The sequence below is a fragment of the Coregonus lavaretus genome, assembly GCF_964263955.1.
Source record: "Coregonus lavaretus genome assembly, chromosome: 13".
In the NCBI taxonomy this organism is placed as follows: Eukaryota; Metazoa; Chordata; class Actinopteri; order Salmoniformes; family Salmonidae; genus Coregonus; species Coregonus lavaretus.
Window position 1 is genome coordinate 6,053,012 of NC_140000.1, and position 20,487 is coordinate 6,073,498.

At 45.2% G+C, this 20,487-nt stretch overlaps 1 protein-coding gene across 2 annotated transcripts; it reads left to right on the forward strand.

Moving 5' to 3' along the window:
* Positions 1-1,838: 1,838 nt before the first annotated feature.
* LOC311139537 (phosphatidylinositol 4-kinase beta-like) lies at positions 1,839-20,365 on the forward strand. Of its 2 annotated transcripts, XM_084174421.1 has the most exons (13): positions 1,839-1,988; positions 7,605-8,341; positions 8,451-8,819; positions 13,939-14,166; positions 14,247-14,474; positions 14,622-14,731; positions 14,854-14,958; positions 15,086-15,209; positions 15,430-15,543; positions 16,152-16,303; positions 16,895-17,027; positions 18,361-18,481; positions 18,712-20,365. In XM_084174421.1, exons 2-13 carry the CDS (start codon positions 7,628-7,630, stop codon positions 18,891-18,893), a joined length of 2,580 nt encoding a protein of 859 aa, XP_084030547.1. In that variant the 5' UTR covers positions 1,839-1,988; positions 7,605-7,627; the 3' UTR covers positions 18,894-20,365. The 2 variants fall into 2 exon arrangements, with proteins under 2 accessions (XP_084030547.1, XP_084030548.1); XM_084174422.1 differs by lacking the exons at positions 18,361-18,481; positions 18,712-20,365 and adding an exon at positions 17,181-18,341 and having other exon boundaries at positions 1,890-1,988.
* The last annotated feature ends 122 nt before the right edge of the window (positions 20,366-20,487 follow it).

Genomic DNA, 20,487 nt, shown 5'->3' on the forward strand with positions numbered 1-20,487 from the left:
GAAGTCTTACTCACATCGGCTATGGAGAGCGTGATCACATAGTCATCCGGAACAGCTGGTGCTCTCATGCATGCTTCAGTGTTGCTTGCCTCGAAGCGAGCATAGAAGTGGTTTAGCTCGTCTGGAAGTCTTGTGTCACTGGGCAGCTCGCGGCTGTGCTTCCCTTTGTAGTCTGTAATAGTTTTCAAGCCCTGCCACATCCGACGAGCGTCAGAGCCAGTGTAGTACGATTCAATCTTAGTCCTGTATTGACTCTTTGCCTGTTTGATGGTTCGTCGGAGGGCATAGCGGGATTTCTTATAAGCGTCCGGGTTAGAGTCCCGCTCCTTGAAAGCGGCAGCTCTACCCTTTAGCTCAGTGCGGATGTTTCCTGTAATCCATGGCTTCTGGTTGGGGTATGTACGTACGGTCACTGTGGGGACAACATCATCGATGCACTTATTGATGAAGCCAGTGACTGATGTGATGTACTCCTCAATGCTATCTGAAGAATCCCGGAACATGTTCCAGTCTGTGCTAGCAAAACAGTCCTGTAGCTTAGCATCTGCGTCATCTGACCACTTTTTTATTAACCGAGTCACTGGTGCTTCCTGCTGTAGTTTTTGCTTATAAGCAGGAATCAGGAGGATAGAGTTATAGTCAGATTTGCCAAATTGAGGGCGAGGGAGAGCTTTGTATGCGTCTCTGTGTGTGGAGTAAAGGTGGTCTAGAGTTTTTTTTCCTCTGGTTGCACATTTAACATGCTGGTAGAAATTAGGTTTCCCTGCATTAAAGTCACCGGCCACTAGGAGCGCTGCATCTGGATGAGCGTTTTCCTGTTGATTTATGGCCTTATACAGCTCATTCAGTGCAATCTTAATGCCAGCATTGGTTTGTGGTGGTAAATAGACAGCTATGAAAAATATATATGAAAACTCTCTTGGTAAATAGTGTGGTCTACAGCTTATCATAAGATACTCTACCTCAGGTGAGCAAAACCTTAGCCATCCGCTATGACACATTTCTACATCTCTGGAAGCTTCCAGCAATGCACTTAGCCATCCGCTATGACACATTAAACAAGTGTATAATAATGAAAGGTATATTATCAATACTCTGGTAAAGGATAGGCCTATGTCAGTGGAGGCTGTTGAGGGGAGGACGCTCATAATAATGCCTGGAATGGAGCGAATGGAATGGTATCAAACACATGGAAACCATGGAAACCATGTGTCTGATGTTGTTGATACCTTTCCACTTATTCTGCTCCAGCCATTACTCCGTGCCCGTCCTCCCCAATTAAGGTGCCACCAACCTCCTGTGGCATATGTATAATACACTGGTAGCATACAGTAGAGTGGACCCTACTCTTTTCATCAATTACTCACTTTTGGATGTAGCTAAAATTGTACAAGTTCTTCATTTTGGATGTAGCTAAAATTGTTCTTCATTTAGCAATTTTCCATGTTTTACAACAATATGAATAACAGTTATTGTAGAGTAGTTTGTCATAATGCACAAATATATTTTATACAGGCACTAAACAGGCAGCCCTAGAAAGTGTGATTATTGTCAGGAAACAGAGATCATGGAGCATGTATTGAGACAGTGTGGGCAGTATCAGAGGAAAATGGAGAGGATGAGATCTAGTATGAGGGAGAAGAGGATACAGGAAATTAGTTTAAATAGTATATTGAGTAGAACGTCATTAGATATAGTCTCAAATATTTTGTTATCTTTTTTAAGAGCAACGGGGCTGGCAGGTAGGATTTAGTTTCTCCCTGTCTCTGGCCCACACTCCAGTTCAGAAGGTGGCGGTAATACACCATAACGTTGGATGCCAACCGCCAATAAACCCCATTGAAGAAGAAGAAGAATAACAGGCAGCCTGTCTGTCACTTCTCCAAGAAGTTGATCAGAGAACTCCGGACTGAACGCATTCTAAATGGACCAGAAACATTGGAGATAAAAATAAACTTTAATAGCTAACCAGCCAACACAATTTTAAGGTATGAGTTATGTTTCTGCGTGTTTATAGCACTCGATGAGTGGCATAGGTTTCAAGGCAACGAGGAGTTTGATACGCAAGTTAGCCACTAAGCTAGCTAGTGTAGCTACTTATGTGATAGCAAGCAAACTAGCTAATCCCTCAGGTTTAGGTTACTCTACTAACGTTAGCAGCCAGTGACTAGCTAGCTAGTCAGCTATTAACTTGGTAGCTAGCTATTAGATAGAAAAACACCCGAGTAAAGAATTTGTCATAATGGTTAATTTAGCTACGATGATAAGACCGTTATTTATTGTCATCATCGTTTAAAGAAGATATGAGGCTAACGTTAGCTAGTTTAGCTAGCTACATCTGACCACCAAGAATGAAAGGGAGGCGGCTGTAGCTAGCTAGCTAAAAGAACGTTTACTAATGTTAGCTACCTAGCAAATAAGCTAGCTAGTTAGGTAGAAAATCAAACACTAACTAGCTATCGTTACTCATCTGAAGCGAGTTAGCCATCTCTCTATCTAACGTTAGCATTCTAGTAAATGTTTTGCCAACGTTAGCTACTAGCTAGCAAAGTTACTTTCAACAGTTGGCATCTGCAGCATATTTATAACGTTAACCACACGTGCCAAATGTTTGTATACCTACCTCCATGACACACCCCTTGCTTGGGCGGTGTTGGCTGGCTAGACACCTGTATGAATCTGTTGGGACTGTTAGGAACTGCTAGGATAACGGTACTTGTCCATGCTTCTTGAAACGGCTAATTCAACAACAACTTGCTGCAGCCAGCTAGCAAATGGTTCATTCAAATTCCATCTGCTGAACACTGTAAACATACCTGACACTTCTGTTCTACACCCACCAGCCCTTTCAGGGTTTTTTCTCCATTGTGCGATGCTAGTCCTATATCATTTTTCAGCATATTGAACAAAGAAAAAGACTGATGGATACTAGCCCAGTGAGGAAGTACTTTGCTCCGCCACCCACACAAGTATTATACAGCAGGACCAGTGTTACACTGCACCCATTCATCTCAATGATCGAGGCCTTTAGCCCACATTGTTGATGCAACAATGTGAAAAATGTATTGGTTTCATTTTAGTAGTCGTGAAGTTTCTGGTAGATCCATGTTCACTTTCTGTGTTCCATGATGGATGGCTTGTGATGGGGTGCTATTAACCATGTTGAAGAAAACCTCTGTTATCCTTCAGGTCTCAGAGAGACAACCCTCTCTCTCCCTGCTTTGGGCCTGTAGTGCATGGCACTAGGTAGTGGTGCTAATCTGCTCAGTAAAATTAGCAGATGTGTCTGGCCGTGTGTGTTACATGGCAGGGCCTGCCGGGACACTGTGACCTCACTCAGTCAAACGAACACGTTCATAGATGGGACAGACAGATGAACAGTGACACACAGACAAGACCATTGGCCTACATTCACAGACAGTAGGCTATATGCTAGCTGACTGATGGGCGGACGGACACCCACACAGATTGTCAGATCCGTTTTACACACTGAGCACTTTGTTCCACTTAGTCCAAACCTGATTCCTGTTCAATGTAAATGCTATATGAAGGAGCGAAGGGCTGTGTTTTGCAGACTTGTGGCCTGTCAAGGGCTGTTGCGGTGACCATATTACCGCCACACTGGCAGTCGTGTCATGACTGCAGTAAAATTCCATGTGACCGTTGAGTCATGGTAATCTCTGTTTATGTTCTCTGGACATGCGTTGATAGTACCCAACTCGCTAATGACCATCAGGTTGCTAATGGCCTGGTATTCAGGGCACTACTGTCCCTCTAACCACTACGACATCGATGCAAATGCAATCGAAAATCGCATAAAAAAAGTATCAAAACAGTATAGTGCTTTTAAAACTGACTTCACTGGTGATTGATCAATTTGAAGAAAGAAGTTCAACAACAGGTTGAAACTGAGTGGAAAACATGGTCGTTGTGGATGTTGTTTCAAAGCCTAACACAACAAAATGGACAGCGCTTTCTAAGGTGATGGTTAATTCAAAACAACCATACGCATATTAGAGCTTATCCATAGGCTTCTATTATGAGCCCAATCCCAAAACAAAAACAGAATTAAAATAATGATTGTGCCGTTGTACAATACATAACCTACCGCATATTACACATGGCAGAAAAACGTAAAACAAACTGATTTATGGTGTCTTTGGTACATAATTGGTCTAGCCTATACTCCAAAATCAAACAAATTCTAGTAATCGCCTTTTGGTGTGGGCTGAATTATTATGCATACTGGATGGACTGGTTACCTTATGCTAGGCTCCAATATTTCTATCCATGAGTCTGGGAGAGAACGTATAGGCCTAGGCGATGCTGTTGGTTCCTTGATTGTGCAGGGAGGCTTACATAGTTAGCCTACAATTATAGTGAATTTTTATTTGATTTTGAAATAGCCTAGTAATAGGGCATTAAAACATATATTTTAATAATGAATAGGCTGACAGATTACCATGAGCTACATGCTCCTCAAATAGTGGTTGATGTGTGGAGTGAAATAACTGGAGTAGCCTACCCGGCATGATTGAAGAATTTACTGTCAGGAAAGCGGCCTCCAAGTAGCTTTTTTTTTGCGACTTTCTCAAATCATCAATAGCCTATAATCTCATCATGCAGCCCATATATGTTTTGATTTCTAAGACATTCTAAGGTTTGTACCATTCACAGCTAAAGTTTCCAAATAACTCTAAATCTAGCGTATAGGACCTGTTTCAAATTATCACTTTTACGCTCAACATAGCCACTTCATATGCGCACTCACTCCGGAATGGGAAAAATATAATTTATATTTTATTCAATTATATTCTTCATACTATAATTAAGCAATAAGGCACAAGGGGGTGTGTTATATGGCCAATATACCACGGCTAAGGGCTGTTCTTAGCCACGACGTATCGCGGTGTGCCTGGACACAACCCTTAGCCGTGGTATATTGGCCATATACCACAAACCCCTGAGGTGCCTTATTGCTATTATAAACTGGTTACCAATGTAATTAGAGCAGTAAAAATACATGTTTTGTCATACCCATGGTATACGGTCTGATATACCACGGCTGTCAGCCAATCAGCATTCAGGGCTCGAACCAATCATATAATATAAAATAATGGCACAGGATTTATAAGCATATATTTTCTGCTAAATGAACAAGCCTACAGCCTATGGCATGGCGCCAGATAACATAGTGTTCTGTTCTTCTGAAATACATTTTCTTCATATCATGTTTCTTAAGACCTGCCTAAAATATATAATGGATTTATTTTGATTGTGTATATTAAATAGATCTATTAGACTTTGTAAAAATGTAGACATTCCAAAGGCGCGCATTAGGGGCTTTTATGCGGCTTGTATGCATGGAGGTCTGGATATGCGAAACGTGTTTGTTAATTAACGGTCAATTACCGTGAGACCGGCAGTCTTTTGCATGAAGATAACCTGCTGACAAAATGTCATGACCGCCACAGCCTTAGGCCTGTCACACGTTGAGTGCAAAAATAATAATAATAATGATGAAACCACTCTGTTTCCTATTCTCTCTCTCACTCTACCCCCTCCCCTTCATAATCCTCTCCTCCCCACCTCTCTCTCTCACTCTACCCCCTCCCCTTCATAATCCTCTCCTCCCCACCTCTCTCTCACTCTACCCCCTCCCCTTCATAATCCTCTCCTCCCCACCTCTCTCTCACTCTACCCCCTCCCCTACATAATCCTCTCCTCCCCACCTCTCTCTCTCACTACCCCCTCCCCCCTTCATAATCCTCTCCTCTCCACCTCTCTCTCTCACTCTACCCCCTCCCCTTCATAATCCTCTCCTCCCCACCTCTCTCTCACTCTACACCCTCCCCTTCATAATCCTCTCCTCCCCACCTCTCTCTCACTCAACCCCCTCCCCTTCATAATCCTCTCCTCCCCACCTCTCTCTCTCACTACCCCCTCCCCCCTTCATAATCCTCTCCTCCCCACCTCTCTCACTCTACCCCCTCCCCCCTTCATAATCCTCTCCTCCCCACCTCTCTCACTCTAACCCCTCCCCTTCATAATCCTCTCCTTCCCACCTCTCTCACTCTACCCCCTCCCCTTCATAATCCTCTCCTCCCCACCTCTCTCTCTCACTCTACCCCCTCCCCTTCATAATCCTCTCCTCCCCACCTCTCTCTCTCACTCTACCCCCTCCCCCCTTCACAATCCTCTCCTCCCCACCTCTCTCACTCTAACCCCTCCCCTTCATAATCCTCTCCTTCCCACCTCTCTCTCACTCTACCCCCTCCCCTTCATAATCCTCTCCTCCCCACCTCTCTCTCTCACTCTACCCCCTCCCCTTCATAATCCTCTCCTCCCCACCTCTCTCTCTCACTCTACCCCCTCCCCCCTTCATAATCCTCTCCTCCCCACTTCTCTCTCACTCTGCCCCCCCCTTCATAATCCTCTCTTCCCAACCTCTCTCTCACTCACCCTACCCCCCCTCCCCTTCACAATCCTCTCTTTCCCACCTCTCTCTCTCACTCTACCCCCTCCCCTTCATAATCCTCTCCTCCCCACCTCTCTCTCACTCTACCCCCTCCCCTTCATAATCCTCTCCTCCCCACCTCTCTCTCACTCTACCCCCTCCCCTTCATAATCCTCTCCTCCCCACCTCTCTCTCTCACTACCCCCTCCCCCCTTCATAATCCTCTCCTCTCCACCTCTCTCTCTCACTCTACCCCCTCCCCTTCATAATCCTCTCCTCCCCACCTCTCTCTCTCACTCTACCCCCTCCCCTTCATAATCCTCTCCTCCCCACCTCTCTCTCACACTACCCCCTCCCCTTCATAATCCTCTCCTCCCCACCTCTCTCTCTCACTACCCCCTCCCCCCTTCATAATCCTCTCCTCTCCACCTCTCTCTCTCACTCTACCCCCTCCCCTTCATAATCCTCTCCTCCCCACCTCTCTCTCACTCTACACCCTCCCCTTCATAATCCTCTCCTCCCCACCTCTCTCTCACTCAACCCCCTCCCCTTCATAATCCTCTCCTCCCCACCTCTCTCTCTCACTACCCCCTCCCCCCTTCATAATCCTCTCCTCCCCACCTCTCTCACTCTACCCCCTCCCCCCTTCATAATCCTCTCCTCCCCACCTCTCTCACTCTAACCCCTCCCCTTCATAATCCTCTCCTTCCCACCTCTCTCACTCTACCCCCTCCCCTTCATAATCCTCTCCTCCCCACCTCTCTCTCTCACTCTACCCCCTCCCCCCTTCACAATCCTCTCCTCCCCACCTCTCTCACTCTAACCCCTCCCCTTCATAATCCTCTCCTTCCCACCTCTCTCTCACTCTACCCCCTCCCCTTCATAATCCTCTCCTCCCCACCTCTCTCTCTCACTCTACCCCCTCCCCTTCATAATCCTCTCCTCCCCACCTCTCTCTCTCACTCTACCCCCTCCCCCCTTCATAATCCTCTCCTCCCCACTTCTCTCTCACTCTGCCCCCCCCTTCATAATCCTCTCTTCCCAACCTCTCTCTCACTCACCCTACCCCCCCTCCCCTTCACAATCCTCTCTTTCCAACCTCTCTCTCACTCACTATACCCCCCCCCCCCTTCATAATCCTCCCCAGTGGGAGTGCGGTGAGCGGCCGTGATGGGTGACACGGAGCTGGGGCTGTCTGCTGCACAGCCAGAGGAACTAGAACCGCAGAGCTCCTCCACAGCCTCCTCCTCTCTGTCCATCTCCTCCTCTCCCTCCCGCTCTCTGCCCTCCTCCCCTTCCTCTGGACACTACCACCACCAGCAGACCCCCAGTCCCAGCCCCACTCACAGCGATGGTCCAGCCACCTCCAGCCCACCCCTGGACGTCATCTCAGAGGGCGTGGGCGAGCTGACCCTGGTCATCGACCCCGAGGTGGCCAAGATGGCCTGCCAGGAGGTGCTGCAGAAGGTGAAGTTCCTCAAAGGCAAAAGTGAGGGGTCAGGGTCTGGGTCTGACGGTGGCAATAGCACGGACCACACACTGGTCAACGGGACTGTATATACAGAGCCTATCAAGCCCCCAAAAATCCCTGGGGAGGAGGACTCTGAGGCACTGCCTCCAGGCTCGGTGAAAAGTGCGCGGCGGCGCCAGCGACACAACCCCTCCAAGCAGTCGTGGTTGCTGCGGCTGTTTGAGTCCAAACTCTTCGACGTGTCAATGGCCATCTCCTACCTACACAACTCCAAGGAGCCGGGTGTGCAGGCCTACATTGGCAACCGCCTGTTCAGCTTCCGCCACGAGGAGGTGGACTTCTACCTGCCGCAGCTGCTCAACATGTACATCCACATGGACGAGGACGTGGGAGACGCCATCAAGCCCTACGTGGTGCGTATGTTACTGCCCTGAATCATCTCCGTGGCTAGCTAGTCATAAGAGTTAGAAATGTATCCTTTCTAAAGCCCCTTTCACATCAAATGATTTATTTTCCCCATAGGTGCACCGCTGCCGTCAGAGTATCTCCTTCTCGCTGCAGTGTGCCTGGCTGCTGGGCGCCTACTCCTCCGACATGCACATCTCCACACAGCGACACTCACGCGGTACCAAGCTACGCAAACTCATCTTCTCCGACGAACTCAAACCAGCCGCGGTCCGTGCCCGCCAGCCACTGACGTTGACCCCCTTCTGCCCACTTCCGACCGTTGCGCAATCCCTGCATGGGCACGGCTTGGGTGGGGAGCACGGTCTGTCGCCTACCAAGCGCACGCATCAGCGCTCCAAGTCGGATGCCACGGTCAGCATCAGCCTGAGCAGCAACCTGAAGAGGACCGCGAGCAACCCCAAGGTGGAGAGCAACCAGGACGAGGTGTGTACTGGGAGTATATACAAGTTTTTGTTTTCCACCAAGTCAGTTTGTTTCTCTGTATCTTGGCCGGTATCTCTCAAAGTGGGATAGCTAACTTTGGAAGCAACTGCTTGGGGTCCAACGGGGCGGGGGGGCGACACACAGTCCAGCACCCTTACGCTGTAGCGGTTATCACCAAATAGGCCCAAAGATGACATGATATTGAGGTGAGGGGTCAATGGAATGCACATATTCCAGACAGAGCACAGAATAATACTTCCTCTTCTGTCTCTGTATAGAAAGTGTCATGGCTACATATCCACAGAGACTCACACGTGGTCCTGTGTAGCTCAGTTGGTAGAGCATGGCCAGGGTTGTGGGTTCGATTCCCATGGGGGACCAGTATGAAAATATATGCACTCACTACTGTAAGTTGCTCTGGATAAGAGCGTCTGCTAAATGACTAAAATGACAAAAATGTTGAAGAGAGGACCTTTGACCAATGAAGCTCTATCTATATGTGTCTGTGTCCGTGCATGCATGCGTGTTCGTGACTACCACACCAAACTTAATCAGCAGTTCAGTTTCAAGCTCAGTGATTTCCCTGTAGTCACGTCCTCCTTTCTCTCTTAGCTCCCTCTTCGGTTTACGTTGGCATCATGACACCCTTACAATGTTATACAAACATGGAGACACTGTTACTGTAGGGTCACAGTGCCTCTATAAACACCATGCCCAAAGCTCTCTATTGAGGTCTGGTATTATCTTGATGATACTAGTTCACTATGGTGACTGACCATGTGGTGACATCATCAGTACTCGGCTATTAACCTGGTAGCTATTGGATACAAAAACACCAGCGTAAAGAATTTGTCGTAATGGTTAATTTAGCTATGATGATAAGACCGGTATTTCTTGTCATCGTCGTTTAAGGAAGATGGGTAGCTAACGGTTACATGCACACAATAATACGATTATTGTGAATAATCAGATTAATATAATAAATTAAAAACGTTTACATGCTTTGCAAAAATAATGATTTCCCTAATAATCCTGTTTCCATGGACACATCTGAAATCAGGCTACCTGATGGGACTTTGATAAAGCCGAAAATCGCAAAAGAAGGAAGCTTGCGCTGCTCGTGCTAGCACATGCACAGATCAAATACACTGCTATAACAAATCATTTGAAAGATTGCTCAGAAAACCAGGTATTTTAATCGGCGTATGCTTGCTTCGATTATGACCTTACGTCGATTTAAAATAAGCAGAGTGAGGTGTTTATATGACTAATGCCTTACTCAGCCTACTGCCAGAATCAGTTTAGTATCTAATTATTAGTGTGCATATAAACGTACTCAGTGATTCAGTCATCACCACTACAGGGTATTGGGCACTCAAGGACTGTCCCTGAAACTGCAGAGCTGTCATTATGTAAAAGGAAGTAACCTCTCCTGACCTCAGCCAGATATGCTCTGATATGGGATATTACCTAGGACTATGCAGTCTTCTCATGCATGAGAAGGGTCTGTTATATAACATTTGAACACTTTAAGTTGTTGTTTAGTTAGTTGTTGGATACACAATTAAACATTGGGGTACAAATCACTTCATGAGTCACTGATACACCAGTTCGGTTCCTTTAGTCATCAATGAGTCATTGACACAACTTCCTTCCTGTTCTTATAGAGGTACCCAAAACACAATCTTCCCACTCTCTTATTAAGACTACTATAGAGACATACTGCCCCATCATTTACCTTTACATCTTAGTCATTTAGCAGACGCTCTTATCCAGAGCCACTTACAGTTAGTGAGTGCATACATTTTCATACTGCCCCCCCCCCGTTGGGAAACGAACCCACAACCCTGGCGTTGCAAGCGCCATGCTCTACCAACTGAGCTACAGGGGACAGTTGGGCCATGATGGGCCAAGCTACAGTTGGCCCATCATGGAGTGGATAATACGATGGCGCCAGGTCAGAATCAATTCAGGAAGGGAATTGAAATATTCTGTTAAGTGATGGGCCAACTTCATGTCATCGGGCAGCAGAAAATGCTTTCTCAGTCTCACATGTGACCTTCTGCAAAGGGTGGTGAACAATAAAGTGTGAAGGAAGACTGCTATCGCGCATCACTGTTGTTAAGCTGGGTGTAAAGTTCAAGGTGTCTAGTGTGGAATCTATTTACAGTGCCTTCAGAAAATATTCACACCCCTTGACTTTTCCCCCAGTTTGTAAAACAAATTCTGAAAAATAAAACACTAATATATCTTGATTACATAAGTATTCAACCCCCTGAGTCAATACATGTTAGAATCACCTTTGACAGCTATTACAGCTGTCAGTCTTTCTGGGTAAGTCTCTAAGAGCTTTGCACACCTGGATTGTACAACATTTGAACATTATTCTTTTAAAATTCTTCAAGTTCTGTCAAGTTGGTTGTTGATCATTGCTAGACAGCCATTTTCAAGTCTTGCCATAGATTTTCCAGCTGATTTAAGTCAAAACTGTAGCTAGGCCACTCAGGAACATTCAATGTCATCTTGGTAAGCAACTCCAGTGTATATTTGGCCTTGTGTTTTAGGTTATTGTCCTGCTGAAAGGTGAATTTGTCTCCCAGTGTCTGTTGGATAGCATACTGAACCAGGATTTCCTCTATGATTTTGCCTGTGTTAGCTTTAAGCCATTTCTTTTTATCCTAAAAAACTCCCTAGTCCTTGCCGATGACAAACATACCCATAACATGGTGCAGCCACCACCATGCTTGAAAATATATAGAGTGGTACTCAGTGATGTGTTGTGTTGGATTTGCCCCAAACATAATGCTTTGTATTCATGACTTAAAGTTAATTTCTTAGCCACATTTTTTTGTAGTTTTACTTTAGTGCCTTATTGCAAACAGGATGCATGTTTTGGAATATGTTTTATTCTTTACAGGCGTCCTTCTTTTCACTCTGTTATTTAGGTTAGTATTGTGGAATAACTATAATGTTATTGATCCATTCTCAGTTTTCTCCTATCATAGCCATTAAACTCTGTAACTGTTTTAAAGTCACCATTGGCCTCATGGTGAAATCCCTGAGCGGTTTCCTTCCTATCCGGAAACTGAGTTAGGAAAGACGCCTGGAACTTTGTAGTGACTGGGTGTATTGATCCAAAGTGTAATTAATAACTTCACCATGCTCAAAGGAATATTCAATGTCTGCTTTAAAAATTGTTTTATCTACCAATAGGTATCTTTCATTTTGAGGCATTGGAAAACCTCCCTGGTCTTTGTGGTTGAATCTGTGTTTGAAATGCACTGCTCGACGGAGTGACCTTACAGATAATTGTATGTGTGGGGTACAGAGATGAGGTAGTCATTCAGAAATCTTGTTAAACACTATTATTACACACAGAGTGAGTCCATGCAATGTATTATGTGACTTGTTAAGCACATTTTGACTCCTGAATTGATTTAGGCTTGCCATAACAAAGGGATTGAAGACTTAGGCCTATTGACTCAAGTCATTTCAGCTCTTCATTTTTTATTCATTTGTACCCATTTCAAAAAATATAATTCCACTTGGACATTATGGGGTATTGTGTGTAAGCTAGTGACCCAAAATCTCAATTGAATCCATTTTAAATTCAGGCTGTAACACAACAAAATGTGGATAAAGTCAAGGGGTGTGAATACTTTCTGCAGGCACTGTATCTAGAAGAGTTTGGACTCTTCCCAACATCACTCCTCCTCCCCCTGGTTAATGTGTAGTGAGACATTGTCTGTTGTGAGTAACCATTCAGAAACACCGGACGTCACTAGACTTTCATGAAGGAAGATTTTCTCTTTATTCCTTTTTTTACTTTCACTGCTCTTTTCTTTCTCTTAATGTCTTCCTTGTCCTTGCTTCTCCAAGCTCTATAGAGAGCTTTCATCTCTCTCTCACTTTCCTATTTTCTGTTCCCCTGCTCTGTGACCTTTAGTGTCATGTGACGGTGTTAGTAGTAGTTCACCCAGACAACAGTGATCATGGAAGATCTGCAGTTATGTGTTGTCACTCCTCACGACAAGACCCTGGAATGCACAGGCACACAATGCAGCCTCTTCCCATTCACTGGGGCGTACAGTCTGTTAGTACTAATCAAGGAGAGTACCTAATTATGATTGTTGTTGCTGATTTTAAGAAAAATAAAACATTGTTAATGTTCTTATTTTACCCTCCACCCCCTTTCCTTTCCTTACTTTGTACTTTAACCTGTCACCTTTCCCAGGATCTTAGCTCCAGCTCAGAAAGTCTTGATTGTTAGACTAAGACTGGTGCAGTAAGTTAACGGCCTCCATCACCACATACTTATGTGGTGCATTCTGGGATGATGGCTGCCTGTCTCCATTGGCAGCTGGGGTGTAGACTACTCTCTGTATGTGAAGTGAGGAGTCGTAAGTAAGCATGTATCTCAATATGCAACTTTGGGCTCCAGAGCTAAAAAGCCCTCAGGGGTCATTGATGGCAGCAGTGGGATCCGTTCGTCATCGCTTTTTTGGTCAGTTGTGTATCTATCATTGTTATGGGTGCAGATTGTGATACATGCTTATAAACCTCCACTCTAATGGTTTAATTTTCTATTTTTCCTGTTTTAGGATAAAATATGTGTGTATGACGTTTTGGGGCTTGTGTAAACTTTGACTTTGCTAAACCACTGCTGAAATAATTTAGCCTCAAATGAATGATTTGCTAATGGTTTCAAGTTCTGGTCTTTCTTGTTTCAACTAGTCTTATCTTCTGACATTTGTGTCAAGTTGGTTGCTGAAGTGTGTCAGCTTTTAAAAGGCTATTTTGAGACTACAGGCGATTATACACATTTGCTCACTTGAATCAGCTGTAATAATGGGCCCTGACTCCTGAATCATTTCTAACAAACTTGACACAAATGGACCAGCGGCTCATGGCTGTATATCTAAGTTGCTATTGTAATTTCACAAGGGAGTGGTGCTCTGATTTCCCAACTCTCTGGGGGTCAACATGAGAAGGTGTGTTGTGTTGAGAGTATTTGGTTCCAACACAACACTGAACTATTATTACAAAACACTATTCCTCCAAAAGGTCATTATGTTCATACATCTTATTTACTCTTGCCGTGCTTCCTCCTCCTCTGTAGCCAGTACGTCTGGCACCCCAGAGAGAGTTCATCAAGTCCCTGATGGGCATTGGGAAGCGGCTGGCCACGCTGCCCACCAAGGAGCAGAAGACGTCCCGGCTCATCTCGGAGCTGTCGCTGCTCAACCACAAGCTGCCCGCCCGCGTCTGGCTGCCCACCGCCGCCTTCGACCACCACGTAGTGCGCGTCCCTCACACACAGGCTGTGGTGCTCAACTCCAAAGACAAGGTGGGGGGAGACACACACACAGTGTAGAATGAGACGATGCACCAATTCAAACATGTAAACAATCACCTCTACCTCATCAGGCGCCATACCTCATCTATGTAGAGGTTCTGGAGTGTGAGGACTTTGAGACCTCCAACGTTCCGTTGCGGATCTCCGAGACGAGGATCCGCAGTACGCGCTCAGTGGAGAACCTTCCAGACTGCGGCATCACGGCGGATCAGCGCGCCGGGGGCTTCTCAACAGTTCACAACTACGATGAGGATAACGAAGCCTGGTCTGTGGACGACATCGGGGATCTGCAGGTGGAGGTAGGGGTCAGGAGCCAAACATTTTAGGTGGTACCCACCCTTATCAGTTAGTGAAGGAGTGTTGTAAACCCTTGTGTTTTCACACCTCTCTTGTGGGCTGTAGACTCACTCTCTCCCCTGTTCTTTCCCTCTTCTCTGTTTTCCCAGCTCGCAGAGTTCCACACCAACAGCTGTGACAACATCTCCCAGTTCTCAGTGGACAGCATCACCAGCCTAGACAGCAAGGAGCCCATCTTCATCGCTGCTGGAGACATCAGGTACAGAGGAATAGCTTTGGGTGGTATATTGTAGTCTTTCAAACTGTTATGTATATGATGCTTCTTCAGTAGTGTTCCTCTTGTATAACAGTGAGAGTGTGTTTCTTCCCCCCTCTACACAGGCGCCGGCTCTCAGAGCAGCTAGCTCACACACCGACCACATTCAAGCGAGACCCAGAGGACCCTTCAGCAGTGGCTCTCAAGGAGCCGTGGCAGGAGAAGGTTCAGTGCGTACACAATCCCTGCAGTGGACCATGGAGGTGTTGCATGCCTCGATTGTAACCTCAAGGCTAGAGGAAAGGTTTGAGCTTTGCTAATTGTATGTTCCTGTACTTTTTGTGTTCTTTTGAACAGGCGGATAAGGGAGGGTTCCCCCTATGGTCACATCCCTACCTGGCGGTTATTGTCAGTCATCGTCAAGTGTGGCGACGACCTTCGGCAAGAGCTCCTGGCCTCTCAAGTGCTGCAGCAGCTCCAGGTAATTATGGACACTCTAGCTCCAACTCCACATACACAGCAAAGATGAGCTTCTCTTTCCACATATCCACACCCAGTATTTACACTACAGTAATAATATAATAATATGCCATTTAGCAGACGCTTTTATCCAAAGCAACTTACAGTCATGCGTGCATACATTTCTGTATGCATGTATATACTTTATCTGTACTAATCATGTACCTCTCTCCCTCTCCCAGATCATCTGGGAACAGGAACGTGTGCCTATCTGGATCAAACCCTACAAGATCCTGGTGATCTCCTCTGACAGCGGCATGATTGAACCCATAGTCAATGCAGTGTCCATCCACCAGGTGAGCGGGCTCAGAAAGGCTCCAACAAAATCACACACAAAAACAAACTTAGCTATTAGTAGTATTTAACATTACTATTTGAGAACATTACTCTCGCAAAACCTTTCCCTCCTCAGCCAGCTAGATCAATACCTTTTCTTCCAGATATTAGGCTTCTAGCGGCAGGTAGCCTAGCGGTTAGGGCGTTAGCGTTGGCCCAGTAACCGAAAGGTCGCTAGTTCGAATCCCCAAGCTGACAAGGTGAAAAATATGTTGATGCGCCCTTGAGCAAGGCACTTTACCCTAATTTCTCCAGGATCACTGTTGATAATGCCCTGGCCGTGACCCCACTCTCCGAGAGTGTCTGAGGGGGAGTTGGGATATGCAAAAAAAAAAAATATATATATATATAAGCACCCACCAAATTATTATTAAATATGTCCTGTAAACTTCAAGGAGTTGGTCTGATGGGAATCCGTGATGTCATCGCCCCGCCCCCCCGTGCTATGTCATGACTGGACCACCTATTAAAATGTGCCTATTGTTAAGTAAATCAGCGGTTAAAGGAGGTGAAAAGGTGACTGGAATGGGACTTTAAATGTTAAAGTTATCTGTTATCCCTCCGCCAGGTGAAGAAACAGAGCCAGATGCCTCTGCTGGACTACTTCCTGCAGGAACACGGTACCCACACCACTGAGGCCTTCCTCACGGCCCAGCGCAACTTTGTTCAGAGCTGTGCAGGCTACTGTCTCATCTGCTACCTTCTGCAGGTCAAAGACAGGTCAGACACTCCCACTACGCCCTCTCATTCACTCCTTTATCCTCTTTCATCGCTTACATCCTGATCACTCTCATCTCGTTCCCCTCTTTCTTTCTGACCATTTCTGTTCTCTCATCTCGTTCCCCTCTTTCTTTCTGACCATTTCTGTTCTCTCATCTCGTTCCCCTCTTTCTTTCTGACCATTTCTGTTCTCTCATCTCGTTCCCCTCTTTCTTTCTGACCATTTCTGTTCTCTCATCTCGTTCCCCTCTTTCTTTCTGACCATTTCTGTTCTCTCATCTCGTTCCCCTCTTTCTTTCTGACCATTTCTGTTCTCTCATCTCGTTCCCCTCTTTCTTTCTGACCATTTCTGTTCTCTCATCTCGTTCCCCTCTTTCTTTCTGACCATTTCTGTTCTCTCATCTCGTTCCCCTCTTTCTTTCTGACCATTTCTGTTCTCTCATCTCGTTCCCCTCTTTCTTTCTGACCATTTCTGTTCTCTCATCTCGTTCCCCTCTTTCTTTCTGACCATTTCTGTTCTCTCATCTCGTTCCCCTCTTTCTTTCTGACCATTTCTGTTCTCTCATCTCTCCTCCTGTCATTTCTCTCCAGACACAATGGCAACATCCTGTTGGACGCCGAGGGCCACATCATCCACATAGACTTTGGCTTCATTCTGTCCAGCTCGCCCCGCAACCTGGGCTTCGAGACCTCTGCTTTCAAGCTCACCAGCGAGTTTGTAGACGTGAGTTAAATGACAGGAACACTAATTGGACATTCTGATTCAGATTTGCACTCTGTTGAACCAGGAGTAAAGCAGAGGTTTGAAACACTTTGCCATCTTGAACAAAGCAAATGGATTATTACAACAGTTGTTCTTGTGACTGCCTCTCTCTAGGTGATGGGAGGTCTGGATGGAGACATGTTTAATTACTATAAGATGCTCTGTCTCTCTAGGTGATGGGAGGTCTGGATGGAGACATGTTTAATTACTATAAGATGCTCTGTCTCTCTAGGTGATGGGAGGTCTGGATGGAGACATGTTTAATTACTATAAGATGCTCTGTCTCTCTAGGTGATGGGAGGTCTGGATGGAGACATGTTTAATTACTATAAGATGCTCTGTCTCTCTAGGTGATGGGAGGTCTGGATGGAGACATGTTTAATTACTATAAGATGCTCTGTCTCTCTAGGTGATGGGAGGTCTGGATGGAGACATGTTTAATTACTATAAGATGCTCTGTCTCTCTAGGTGATGGGAGGTCTGGATGGAGACATGTTTAATTACTATAAGATGCTCTGTCTCTCTAGGTGATGGGAGGTCTGGATGGAGACATGTTTAATTACTATAAGATGCTCTGTCTCTCTAGGTGATGGGAGGTCTGGATGGAGACATGTTTAATTACTATAAGATGCTCTGTCTCTCTAGGTGATGGGAGGTCTGGATGGAGACATGTTTAATTACTATAAGATGCTCTGTCTCTCTAGGTGATGGGAGGTCTGGATGGAGACATGTTTAATTACTATAAGATGCTCTGTCTCTCTAGGTGATGGGAGGTCTGGATGGAGACATGTTTAATTACTATAAGATGCTCTGTCTCTCTAGGTGATGGGAGGTCTGGATGGAGACATGTTTAATTACTATAAGATGCTCTGTCTCTCTAGGTGATGGGAGGTCTGGATGGAGACATGTTTAATTACTATAAGATGCTCTGTCTCTCTAGGTGATGGGAGGTCTGGATGGAGACATGTTTAATTACTATAAGATGCTCTGTCTCTCTAGGTGATGGGAGGTCTGGATGGAGACATGTTTAATTACTATAAGATGCTCTGTCTCTCTAGGTGATGGGAGGTCTGGATGGAGACATGTTTAATTACTATAAGATGCTCTGTCTCTCTAGGTGATGGGAGGTCTGGATGGAGACATGTTTAATTACTATAAGATGCTCTGTCTCTCTAGGTGATGGGAGGTCTGGATGGAGACATGTTTAATTACTATAAGATGCTCTGTCTCTCTAGGTGATGGGAGGTCTGGATGGAGACATGTTTAATTACTATAAGATGCTCTGTCTCTCTAGGTGATGGGAGGTCTGGATGGAGACATGTTTAATTACTATAAGATGCTCATGCTGCAGGGCCTGATAGCAGCACGTAAACACATGGACAAAGTCATCCAGATAGTGGAGATCATGCAGCAAGGTAATTACTCTTAATTCTTACCTTGTCCTAACACACAACTATGTGTCAGTCATGACATTTCTCTCTTGTCCTAATCTGTATATTAGTCATGTTATCTTTAGCTTTAGTTAGTCATGAAAAGCAGCTTTAACTTTGAGGAAAGTTCTTTATCGATAAGTACAATTGGTCATTATAAGTACCAAACCGTACTACACTGTACATCCTCAGTGCCCCTCTATTCTCCCTCCCAGGCTCCCAGCTGCCCTGCTTCCACGGCTCCAGCACCATCCGGACCCTGAAGGAGCGTTTCCACATGAGCCTGACGGAGGAGCAGCTGCAGGTCCTGGTGGAGCAGATGGTGGACGGATCCATGCGCTCCATCACCACCAAGCTCTACGACGGCTTCCAGTACCTCACCAACGGCATCATGTGAACGTGTGTGTACAGGACGTGTGTGTGTGTGTGTGGAAAGGATACATGAGTGTGTATGTTTCTAAATGTGCAGTGGACATACATGGACTGGACTGGAGAGGCCACACCACTGGCAAAGACCACTCACCCCCATACCTCTACGGACAGAATACGTTCGGTTATAGTTCTCTTTCTAACACAACCTCAACCTTGGACTGATGTCTTTGCTCACAGGATTCAGACTGAAGACAGGAGAGGTTTCAGCTGTGAAGATTTTCCTCTTTTGATATTTCCTTTTTGTTTGTGTTGTCTGTTTTATCCTTTTTTTTATATCTTTCAGTTTGCTTTGTTTTCTCAAAGAGGAATCTGTTCTGTTTCTCCCCCTCTCTTCAGTATGTAATGGTACAGTAATGACCTGTGCCTCCAGATATTCATGACACTCACAAGCCCTTTAACTCAATCTGTCTCACCCCAGTGTGTGAGGCTGTTCAGTCTCCATATTTACCATCTCATTCCCAACTCTATTATAGTGGCTTTCTCTACACTTTCTCAGTCATGGAATGAACACTCTTACCGAAATGCTTAGGAACCAGCTCTGTTCCCCTGTCATTGGAACGCCATACTCACGACTGTTCTTGGTTGTTGAGGAGTGACATTGTTTGCTAGATGCACATAGTTCCCTCAAAATATGATCCTACAGTAGTGGGTTGGAATGAGGTAGCTCCACGCTACCAATGTATCTTCTATCAACCTAATTTCTTCTGGAAGCTTTTGTTCATCACTTTGTATGAAGGGACATGACGCATTCAACTGTGAAGACGTGTATTTATGCCTGGTATCATTTTGGAGGAAGAAGAAGAATGAGAGTCTACTGCTGTCTATGTATTGAGTGACTGGTACTCGGAATGGTCTGAATACACATTTACATTGACATTTAGCAGACGCTCTTATCCAGAGCGACTTAGTGAGTGCATACATTTTCATACCAAGGACACCAGTGTGGCTGAAGTACCTCAAAAGAACCCAGTATTTCGCAAAGGCTTTGAATATTAAGGAAAATAGTCAATTCACGAATGGTTGGCTTAAAAGTGTTCAACGTTTCATATTCAGAATACTTTTGGGATCGAGGTTGATAAGGATAGGGTCTATGGACTATGGCTGATTTTCTGTGTTTTAGGGCGGGATAGAGATACAAAACCTTATCCTGTTCTCTGTTTCATCATGACAGTTTTATTTCCATCCACTACTCCACATTCATCTCAATAGAAGCTGGATTTTCACCCCTGTTCCAGAAGTCTGAATATGAAAGGGCAAACTAATTACAAGCTAGAATCCTAATTAACTTTATTTCTCCCAACCGTTTTTCTACTACCTTAGTGTTTTTGTCAATCCTTTTATTTCTTTATGACCTGTTATTTAATGGACCAGTTGTTATGATCATGTGACCTCCCTTAACTTGCAAATGTTTCTTTATAATAAAATTAAGTTGTCTCAGTCAGGCTGTTGAAAATGACATTTTTACCTGCCCGAATATTCAATACCTTACTATCTACTACAACTACTACTTGCCACCTCAGTACTTGGGTGATAGGCTTAGAATTTTTTATTTATTTAAA